General features: G+C 36.9%; 1 protein-coding gene across 1 annotated transcript; it reads left to right on the top strand.

Annotated features, from left to right (window-relative positions):
• Positions 1-8,368: 8,368 nt before the first annotated feature.
• Izumo3 (IZUMO family member 3) lies at positions 8,369-11,377 on the top strand. The gene is made up of 7 exons (XM_028876990.2): positions 8,369-8,856; positions 8,997-9,071; positions 9,213-9,302; positions 9,503-9,520; positions 9,944-10,024; positions 10,451-10,541; positions 10,764-11,377. Exons 1-7 carry the CDS (start codon positions 8,625-8,627, stop codon positions 10,966-10,968), a joined length of 792 nt encoding a protein of 263 aa, XP_028732823.1. The 5' UTR covers positions 8,369-8,624; the 3' UTR covers positions 10,969-11,377.
• The last annotated feature ends 547 nt before the right edge of the window (positions 11,378-11,924 follow it).

Genomic DNA, 11,924 nt, shown 5'->3' with positions numbered 1-11,924 from the left:
TCCAAAACCCTACAACCGAGAATTGAGGTAGGTTTCTCATTTTAATGGGGTCTGATAGTGCAGCTCAATTATGCCTGTATTAATATCTAGTATAATAATGGGGCTGGGCATAGTTTGCTAAATTTTTTTCAGGACACTAAGAAAATCACTGACGGTTGGGACATTGCCAAACTCTACTGGGGATATTTTAGGAGGACAGTTACTGATCTTGGGCTAGGCTATCACAACAGGGAGCTAAGAGCAGTGACACAGGAGGAGTTGAGGTTAAGCAGATTGGGGAGAGGATGAAGAGGAGTCCTGGGTTATTAGGTTTGTGGAGACAAAAGAAAAACTAGATTTTGCTGAAGGTACAAAAAGCTAGTGCAGATAAAAAGGAGGAGTACAAAAAGAAAATTGAGGGGAGAAAGTAAATGTTTCTAGGTTGGAAAAGGTAGGCAACTTCTGCCAGATGTGGTGGAGTCAGTGAAATATAAAGTATGAAAACCACTGGGTTTTGTTGTGAAGGTGTTATCATGTTGTCACACCTCCTAATTCATACTTTAAATATATATATATAGATAGATAGATAGATAGATAGATAGATAGATATAGATATAGATATATAGATATATAAACATTTCCTTTTAGATTAATCCCTAAAATAATCATGTTTGAGAAAAATGACAAGAAACTGAGACCATCATTGAATGTGAAGAAGTTAAGCCTTAATAGACTCAGTGTGGTGTATTGTATCTCATGGTAACTAAATGGGAATGGAAGAAGCCTATTTTATTTGAAAACAAAAAACTGACATTTACTAAATCCTCCCATTTAAGAAATATCAGTTTTGTTGTTAATGTATCATCTCACCAATGCTCACAAGGGCCTTATAAGACATATTTTATTATTATGGCCATGTAAAAATATAGCACTTTATTCCCAATAGATGAAACTGACTTCTCCAGGATCATGTGATTTATACTTCAGAGCATTCGATATTTCTATGCAAAGGACTGATTATACTCTGTGTTTCTGAGTCACTTATATAATATTATTGGGGAAAAGTACTGGATATTTCAATGTAACAGCAACATCCGCAAAACTTCCATTTATCCTACATACCAAAGACCATGTGAATATGATACATCATTTGAACTTTTTGTTAGCCTACTAATGTTACCAGGAACCAATGGATGCAGAAATACATTCAAGATATGTTTGTTACAACATGACTGTTGTTTTATGACACTATCAGTATAATAGGCAATTACTTCACTTTCTCTATTATAGGTTCTCTGTCATCTAAGCAAAGCTAAAGATGCCTTGCTCTCTTAGTTGCCACCCTTCTTGATCTAGTCATCTCTATGTTGGAAGATTAATCTGCATTAATATATGTCAGTACTGAGATCCTATAGAGTATAACTAAAATCCTTGCCCTCCCAAGAAATTGGAACTTTAACTCTTTCTTCCCCCGCCTTTTTTTTGGTTTTCATTGTTCACTAAACAGAGACCACAAATTTCCCCAAGGAATAGCAATGAGAATAAAATGACATATTAATTCTAAAAAGAGTCTGTAATTCATCTGACATCAGAAGTATTGTGCAGTTTAATTTTTACGATATGTTTGTTATTCTGTGTACCTATGTATATGTATGTATGCATCACTACAATGTGGCAGTCAGAGGACAGCTAACTGAAGTCTGGTCTATTCTTTTACTGTGTGTGCCCTGGGAATTGAAGCGAGGGTTTGACGAAAACACACTTACTAAGACATCTTGTCAGCCTGGAGTACTGTGTATTGTAGATTTCTCAGTAAATCCATAAGAAAGTTATTTGTACAAAAAAAAATTAAAAAAAAAATCATAATAGGGAAAACCACAGTCAGCTGACCCAAGCTAGTGAGAGCTCAAAGCTGGGAAACCTGCATGGGACTGACTAGGCCCATGGATGACAGTTGTGTGGCTTGACCTGCTTGTGGGGCCCCTAGTTGTGGGACCAGGAGATATTCTGAATGCATGAACTGGATTTTTGGAGCTCATGTCCTATGGAGGGATACCTTGCTCAACCTTGATGCAGGAGGAAGTGGCTTGTTCCTGCCTCAACTTGGTATGCCAGACTTTGTTGACTACCCAAGGGAGACCTTACTCCCTCTGAGGAGTGGATGGGGATGGGGGTGGGAGGCAAGGGAACAGGAGAAGGGGAGGAAAGGGGAACTGTGGTTGGTATGTAAAATGAAAAAAAAATTAATAAACAAAATTCTCTGTTTAAAAAAAAAGAGGAAAAAAAGCAGACCTATTTCTTCATAAATAATTCATATATTAAATATATCAATGAGAATGGTACAATTCATTTGCTCATTGTTGAATTACTAAAAGTTTTATTTCAGACTAAGATGAACTGGGTGATCTCCATTTATCTTTAATACCGAAGTTTTAATTTGACCACATCTTTATTTTGAATGTTTCTATTGAGTTGTTATATTTATGGCTCATTGTCAAATTAGTTAGCAATTAATACTGAATAGTAAATGTGATTTTTACATATTTTACTACAGCAAGACTCAGTGAATTTTACTACACTATCCATTACCAATTTTTCTGGAGTAGTCTTGTAATTGGAATTGCTGCATAGGTCAATGCCACATTTTGTTTAATTGTTTAACCTTTGCCTTTGTGGGAAACACATGTCATCCACAATTAAACTGCTTCTTCCAAGTAATCAAACCCCCATGCACCTGTCCATCAGATGTACCTTGAGAAGCAGAATTACAAATTCAAATCTGCCAATCTCTTTTTTCAGGTTCCCAGTACACATACACCCTTCTTCTACAGCCTCAATTTGCATTTAAGAATACACACAGAGCAATGCTAATTCAAAATAGTCTACCTTCGAGGAATAATAGACACTGACTGCGAATATTATTGTATGGTAGTTGCATGCTGTGGAAACATGCAAAGCAGGTAAAGCAGGTTTCTGGAAGAACTATATCCAGTGGTTCATTCAAATTATGGCATCAAAACCTATTTCTCATGAGTCCCTTTGTCTCCTTACTGTGTCCACCTTTGCCTCTTGACAATTGACCCTGGAAGTGGTCATACCGCTAAATTGTTTCTTTAAAAGTTGGAGTGGGTTTTAAGAAGCCAAAACTTACAGAGTTTATGATTCCTGTGTTTTAAATATAACTTCAGTGGCCAGTTGTAGCTATTGGTATAATGCGTGAGGTCTTCCTCTGACCTCCACATAGGCATAAGCTATGTGCACACACCACCCACATGCACACACACACACACACACACACACACACACACACACACGACAAATTGCTAAATAAGTACTTTTCAATGTATAGCATCATTGAGTTTAATGATAATGGGCCAGTTCAAACCGAAGAATATACTAGCACTTCAGTAATCGTAATATAGGCTGGAATTTAAAGTAACAGTACTGAATTACTTGAAATAAAGGGAACTGTTTGAAAACTATGACCATTAATTTTGGTCTATAAACCTAAGGAATGGAATTTAAAAAGGGAGGTAATTTAGTTATTTATTTAATTTTGTTTTACTTTACTCATTTTCCAACCAAAACATTTCAGGAGTTTCAATCCAATTTATGATTAGCAAGTATTTATTATGCATGTATGGTTTGGAAGAGGTCATGTCGGGGAGCACCATTAGGAAGGACACTGGAATAAAATTTTTGTGCTGGAGGCCCCTATATACTAAGGGCTGTCTGTGGTTTAATATAAATCCTTTGTGTTCTTAACGGTACTTTTTTGTTTCTTCACTAGCCTGCCTCTCTCTCTCTCTCTCTCTCTCTCTCTCTCTCTCTCTCTCTCTCTCTCTCTCTCTCTCTCTCTCCCTCTCTCTCTCCCACACAAACACATATGCACACTTTTATATATGTATGTTTATTTTAATTACTCCTCTTTATTTTGCTCCTAAACTAATGCTCCTCTTGTTTGTGAATAGGTATTTTGGTATCTTCAAACAAATGGGGAAAGTTTTCCACAGAACTAAGTGTCAGCCATGAACTGGTTTAAGTCAATTTGGGAAATCCATCCTTCCAGAATTTATACCAGAATAAGTATGTAAATAATCACAGCTTATTATTAATATATAACACATTCCAGTGGAATATTGTGGGGAAATGCCATTTCCATCTTCTTCCAAAGCATCTATTAGAAGAGACTATTTCCCCAGGCCTTGGCTGTGTGGAACTTCCAGTGCTGGAGGTGTGGGAGCTATCTGACTCGTAACAAAGCCCAACCTCAATTTCTTATTGCAACATGCATTTGCTTCCTTTTCCATTCAATTGTTTTACATAGTTGTGTTTTCAGAGACCAGTCACAATGATGCTATGGGAAAACCAAGAATGACCAGGTTAAGCCCTGATTCACTCATCTGCAGGCAGGGCTTCAGCATCAGCAAGCCACTCTTGATTCACTTTAGAGTGTGCCTGTTTGGGAGATGTAGGAAACAAATTAGGAGTATTGCAATCAGACAACATACTCTTTTTATTGCTTTATATGATATTTTGAAAATGTTAAAATGGCAGCTCAATTGTTTTCTCCCTACTGTCCTGTGAGTTTTTTGTAGACTGTGTGGAGATTAATAGCAGCCCACAATAATCTGTTGTCCTTTGTTGGGGGAAAAACTATGCTGCAGTTTCTGGAGAGAAATAATTGGTATGTAGCTTATAGAGTCAACAGCTGAATTTAATGGAGCATAAAGGGGTGGTATCTCTCACGAAGGAGGCATATTATCCGTTTAAACAGCTTCCAGTCTTGCACATAAATTAGACCTTCGACAAGCTTTGGAAAAAGAGAAACCACACAGCAGTGAATTAACATGCATGCATAATCCTAACAAAGGAACTGTCTCTTTTGAATAGAAGGGAAAGATCCAGTGTCTCTGCTACAGTTAGAAATCTGAAATTAATTATTGACTTTTCCATATTGTTTGCAGCCACTTTGTTTGCCCATTTATCGTATAATGTATATATGGTAATTGTTTTACGGGAGATCATAAAATTGAAGCTGCAAATGAGATAGTGTATGAGCAATTTATTGCATATGCCCTTCAGACACAGAACCGAACTTGGCATAAATGAAAAGTGGTCAATGCATGCTTTTTCAAGGTCTTTTGTGAAGGGAGAAGAGAGAGACTACTTTAGAGTACTTTTTACAGTGAAATTCTCAAAGAGCTGCAATTGAAAACCATTTCATATTTTTATCTAGAAATTTCACCATTTAGAAAACTGATTTATGGTGGTTCTAGAATTCATGTTGGTGGATATGTTTAAGCTAAGAATGACTTAATTTTAGAATATGTAAATTGAAAATTTCCTGTTTACTATATATAATGCAATAATTTTCATACTCCCCAAATCATGTGCATGTGTGTGTGTACGCAGGCATACACACACACACACACACACACACACACACACACACACACACTCACATGTGCATTTAGAAAAACACAAAAATAATCTTCTGGAAGTAAATGTAAACAATAGTTAACATGATGAAGAGTCTTTGAAGTAATCTCTTTCTGTCTTTGACCACCCCTATTTCAGGTAAGCCCAAACCATAAATAGGACCCTCAATCTTGATGAAATTCCTAACCTCCAGTTATAATTCATAACAACAATTTAAATGTAATGATTCATTTCACCAACATATACTTTCTTCTTAACTGAAACATCACACCCTTGACATGGCCCATTCAGATTCCTCATTTCATTTTATTTGTTGACATTTTTTTTATTTCTTTGAATTTTTGCACATTATGAAATGTGTTTAAGCATATCTAACCCACACTCCTCCTTAACTTCCTTGATGATTTTTACTCAGACAACCCCTTCTCAACTTCATATCCCTTTTAAAAATCTATCTATATTCTGAGGATTTCATATATGCATACAGTGTATTTAGGTCTTACTAACCCTTATCATCTCCAACAGTTCCCACACCAGTAGATCCCCTCCCAACTACATATTTTTTTCATAATCCATTGAGTATAATTAGAGCTGCCAGTATGTGTGTGGGGGCAGGCCATTCACTGGAGCATGGGCACCCTACAAAAGGCAACACCTATGAAGGTAATAGACTCTTCCTTGCCTGGCAGCTATAAATTGCTAATAGCTCTCATCTAATGGGTGTTATCATGTGGGCCCTACCCCATCCTTGCTTAATGTTGACTGGCTTGATCATGTTCAGTTCTTCTGCAGGCAGCCCCACAATCTATTAGGTCATAACTGCTGTGGGTCTGTCATTTCTAGAAAACACTATTTCACAGCAGTTCTCCCCAACTTCTCTGCCTCTTACAATCATACTAATCCCTCTTTCTTAATGATCCTTCAGTCTTGGAGGTATGGTGTAATGCTTCATTTGTGGCTGAGAAATCTACAATTCCTTAGTATTTGTACTTTGACTAGTTGTAAGTTTCTGTAATAATCACTGTCCACTATAGTAGGAAGCTTCTCTGATAAGGGGTGGAGGTGTGTGGCCACACTAACCTTCAAGTAAAAGGACAAATATTTAAAAGGAAGTTTGATTATCCATCAATTTAGCTAAATAACAATAGTTGGTTATCCACAGTAGTGTGGACCTGCCTAACTGGGAGTTCTTGGTAGATTTAAGGTACTAGGCAGGATCTCACTCCTTTGGAGCTTCCAATTAGTACTATGCACAGGCTTATGAATATGTATGTCTACCCAAGATCCATGTATGAATCACAAATCCATAAATAAATGTTTATTAGAATATAGATATGTACATTAGTTTGTATCTGCTATCCTACTTCAAGCAAACACAGAGTAAACAGCTAGCAAGTCCAAAAGTTTGCAAAGATGCTAAACCATATTTCTTTCATACAATATCCAAACTAATATTAACATATGCAATCCAACATTTGGGTTTAAGGACTGACATTACAGACAAGAGTATTATTGTTTTAATCAATGTGCTTGTTATTTCATTATCGATTTCTAGACAACTCCCCTTTCCCAAAGTTCAAATTTTATAGTTATAAAACTCTAAGAACTGTTCCAAGATAATTATAATTGTTTTCACATATGCTACAACAGGTTATTCTCATATTGAAACTCAAGGCCACCAATATCCTTAACACACTAGTACCCAAATTTGTTTCCTAGAGATCAGTGGATTTCATTAGCTGCCTTGACATCAGACTTCAACATGTGACAGCTCTTTGTTTGATTTCTTAAGGATGAGATTGTCTAGTTAAAAGGATGTAAACTTTTACGTGCCAAAGTTTATTAAAATAATTTGAACTCACTTTCACCTTCTGAACTGCCAAATTCCAAACAATTATTTTCTGTTTTATCTCAAAATGTTGTGAGATCGTGGATCATACAGAATTTGGAGGCAAATGAACATGAATTTGAACCCTGACCCAAAACCAGTAAATTATATGGCTTCACTTCTGATCCTTAGTTTCTTGTCTATAAAATGGACATGGCAGCTTCTCAAAGCAATGTTCTGTTATGAAGGCTTATGATCATTTATCTGAAAGTCTAGTACAGCACTTGTACATATGGTAGCAATATAATTAATAGTTCTTTTAACTTCCCTCACAAATCCCCACTCCTTGACTACATATATCTTAGCTCTCTAAATTTTATTATCAGCCTTTCCTGCTTTCTAGGATATAACAACTACATAAATAGTAAATAAATAAAAATGTAACCAATCACCTTAGAAAAAGCATACTTAATTCCTTCAAAGAACTCAGAGCATTTTTTGTATCAAAGATCTCATAATGTAAAGAAAATATCTAATTGTCTGTGTTTCATCTAAGTTGTCCAAGACAGCAACCCATGATAATTGTGGTTACATTTTTACATATGAAATATTGTAGCATCAGTATTTGAGGCTGTATCTGCTCAGGGACCCTAAGCATTACTGGAATCTCACTTATCACTGTGTACCCTTCAATTCCTATATGTAGCTCCAAGGTCCTGATCTGCTGAGAAGAATATCATAAAAATGTTTTTAAAATGGCTGAAGTAATTATCCCACAAACAAGTGTATTCTAAAATTTCTTATAGGTCACAAATTATAGAAAATCTATCAAGTATTACTGTTTATAATTGTCCATTACTTATGTTAAAATAACATTGCCGGCAATAAGGAAAGGGAACCCAAACAATTCAAATATTTTTGGCATATCTTACCTCCTAGAAGTTAAATATGGGTTAAACTCTAAGGTCTTATGAGATCTCTTCCAACATCCACTTTTCTCGAAACTGCTTCAGGATCAGACAGAACAGATACATCATATAGTCAGAGAGCTAAAGAAACCTTCTCTAGATATCTCCCTGCACAGAACTCTGCTTGTATGAGCTCAAGGCTTTTTTCTCTGTGTTCTACACTCAGAACTCAGGTAACTGCTCCCCAGCCAGCAGTTCCCTCTCTCTGGAATGAAAGATAAAAGTGAAAAAACTACTGAAGATCCTTAGGGAAATGCGATTCCCTAAAATCTGGATGGAAAAGGAGGGGAAAGTATACTCAGAACATCCAAGACAAAGACCTCATTCCTGGATTTCTGAAGAAAAAAGAACTAAGTGAACCAGTTGCCAGGACAACCAGTGTTGTGGGGAAGGGTTGGGATAAAGAAATGGGTGACCTATGGGTACTTCTGCTTTTGCCTCTGTCCCTGGCAGCCTTTCATGGGGTCAAAGGCTGTTTGGAGTGTGACCCCAAATTCATAGAGGATGTTAGGACATTGTTGGGAAAGCTGGTACCTGTAGAAGTTCCTGGGAGAACTCAACTGCTTGACAGGCAGCATAAGGAGATAACCCACTTAAGCTCCAAAGTCTCCCACAAGGATAAGACGCTTCGGTTGTTGGGTGAGGGAAGCTGGAGTCCTGAGAGTTTGGGTGGCTAAAGGGAGAAGGGGGGTACGGAAGAAAACACCTGGGTCCACTCCACATCCTTCAAAGATGTGATAATTTCCTACCACACATGTACCTTTCTCCTTCCTCTATAGATGTTCGAAATGTTGTCAAGTTGAGAGTATGGCTCAAGGAGGAACTGTATAAACTGGGCAATGAAACATGGAAAGGTAAGATAATTGTTTCACTGACAAAAGTTGTATGGTACCAACAGGTAAACAGATCTGAGAAAATTTTCTGCAGAGAGCAAAGCAAATTAAATTCTGAAACAATCACCCTAATTTCTGGTATCCTTTCCATTTCCTTTTTAGGTGTCTTTATCACCCAAGGCAAGTTTCTTAGTGTTCGCCAACACCTGGAATCCCAACTGAAAGAAACGCTGAAGAACTTCGCTGCAGTTGGTAATAAGACATTTCTACCTAACAACATTGAAAGTATGTCAGAGAACAGGAACTAAGGGATGAGAAGAAAAGTGAGGGTTCAGGCTACAGTGGACCTAGTTGTAGTGAGAAATGAATGTATAACAGGGACAATGTACGTATAAATATGACACATGTGAAGTTGATTTTAAGCTCATTAGATCTTTCTGATTCTCTTTTAGCTTGTTCAGAAGATTGCAGTGAGTACAGTACATGTGACGCCTTGAGGTTTCAGCCCATATTTTCCCATCTCCTTTCTCTGTTTTCTTTTCTCTCTCACTAGTTAACTTTGAACCCAATTCTTAGAGCTGTAGAGGAAATATGAATAGTATCTGATGACAAGGTTGAGCTTTATAAGATTTTATACACTGTACAGTTTGAAGGAGTGCTCATGCCTCTCCAACCTACTGCTCCAACCTAAGCTATGAAATCATTGCTCCACTTCATCCACAAAGAGCCAAATATTTATAATCTTTCAAATTTTAAGAATCTTGACTACTAGAGGAAGGACTGAACAAAAATGTAACTTAAAAGTCCTGGGAATGTCTGAGATCTAATCTATAATTATGAGCTAAGAAACACTCTTGCCATATCCCTTTTATGATTATATTTTTCTTTGCCAGTTGTAACTGAAGGTCCTGTCCTTGACTGTTGGACCTGTCTTCGTATGACCACCCGATGTTTCAGAGGAGACTATTGTAAAGGTGACATAGGCTGTAGTATGGCAATTTGAGGGGACAGGGATCAAGGAACAAGATGGCCCATTGACTTTTTTCTAGTGCTTTTAATAAAGCTTATAGTAATGCTTACAAAAAAAGGTAAAAATGTTGAGTAAAATGTACATCAGCATGAATAACTTAGATCAAAGCCAATGGAGTGGGTGAGAAGTGAGTAGGGCTGGACTCTGGACTCCACTGCAAAAATTATTAGGTTAAAGGGTGGCAAGTGGAAAATTTTTGAATGGGTCTAACACAAGAAGTCTGGGAATAGTGGCCAACTCATTTGAACAGAGTCCATTCTGTATAAATGGTGGCCAACTCATTTGAATAGAGTCCATTCTGTATAAAGATTCCCAATTGCTATTACTCTTCTTCCAAACTCATTTCCATTACTTCCTTTTCTCCTTCCAGATGAGAATCCAAAGAAGGCTGAAAATCGAGAGATTGCACTGTATCTGGTATTGATAGCAGAAGCTGTAATATTGGCAAGTGCTGTGTTACTGTGAGTTTTCCACCCTCCAAGCATTCCTTTGCCAAAGAGATTGTCCAAACTCCTTCCTCTCTATGGAAAATGGGGAAAGAACTAGACAGAAGTTGATGCAAATAGTAGATGGAATGTAAGAGAACACAGAACAATCCAGGAACAAAAAAATCCCAACTATATAATTATTTTTCAAATACTGCTTCTTACAATTAAGTATGGATTGTCCTTTCTCTGCTCTAGATTCCATTTTTGTATCTCACATCGGAGAAAAATGAAGGTAATACGAAGGACATTGAAGACATATTTGGAGAAGAAACTTGAAGAATTAGTGGGGGTGGTAGATACAGATGATGAGCAAAAGGATTTGGAGACCCTGAAATCAAGTTCGCAGTCTCAGACAGGAAATCCTTCAAGTGTTGAGTCAGAGTTGCAAACTGGGACTTGAGTTCCTGCATGGTCATAAAATCACAGTACCTTAAAACTGGAAGAGAACTTAGGGTTTCTCCACTGAATATCCTTACTGACATCCTGAGACAACGGATGACATGAGAGGGCAAATGATCTACCCTGAGTTATACAGAAAGTAAACTGGTATGCTGCAATACACACAAGAGACAATATGCCATGTACTAATAAAAACGCATTGCTAGTCACTCTCATGAATGGCAGTAATTAGGGCATCTTCCACGTTTACAAATCAGCATTTTCTTTCTATGTTTATTTTATTTCTGTTTCCGTATCTAACATCAGGTTAGGTGTAGGTGATTTCCTAGGTAAAAGATATTTAATCTTTATCATAATATCTTAACCACATATATATATGTGTGTGTGTAAAATAAAGTCCAAAAATACTAGTCCTGAATTTTCCATTTTGCCTTGCTTCCTTTTATTCTCTAAGCTTGTTTCAGAAGATAAGCACCACAGTTTACCAGCATGAAGCAAATAGTAAATGGAGTCTTAATTCAACAGTGGGTACAGGTGTTTGCAAATCATTCCATGCTGTACAACCCTTCGTGCTTGCTTAGGGCCGCTTCTATGTGAATGAGACATTAGGTGAATAGGATGGTCTCAACGGAACCTGGACATTGATATCTCTGGGTGATTAAATTTTATTGTAACACTCAGAGGATACTGTTATGGGACACCTATCATTTCTCAACGACTTAGGGCACACCCCTCCTCATCTTATTCTGATATGTTACTCTTATTCATGAATTGCATAATTATCTTTCCATTGTTTTGCTTTTAATTACAAAAATATACACAAGAAAGTAAAACTGTTAAAATTTGTGGTGATGGAGTTTGTTTTGGAACAATACACTATTATTTTGTATTTAATACTATTTTCTGAACAATGAAGGAAGGTACACATCACTGTATGTTGTTGTAGATATAGTGAAC

Source organism: Peromyscus leucopus, chromosome 2 (genome assembly GCF_004664715.2).
Source record: "Peromyscus leucopus breed LL Stock chromosome 2, UCI_PerLeu_2.1, whole genome shotgun sequence".
NCBI classification, from domain to species: Eukaryota; Metazoa; Chordata; class Mammalia; order Rodentia; family Cricetidae; genus Peromyscus; species Peromyscus leucopus.
The sequence above is the reverse complement of the archived record's forward strand: the minus strand, read 5'-3'. Positions and strand labels throughout refer to the sequence as shown.

Coding starts and splice junctions, on each gene's coding strand:
- Izumo3 (XM_028876990.2), top strand. CDS start 8,625: ATGGGTGACCTATGGGTACTTCTGCTTTTGCCTCTGTCCCTGGCAGCC. Junction 9,072..9,212: donor GGGCAATGAAACATGGAAAG/GTAAGATAATTG, acceptor TTTCCTTTTTAG/GTGTCTTTATCACCCAAGGC. Junction 10,025..10,450: donor CAGAGGAGACTATTGTAAAG/GTGACATAGGCT, acceptor TTCTCCTTCCAG/ATGAGAATCCAAAGAAGGCT.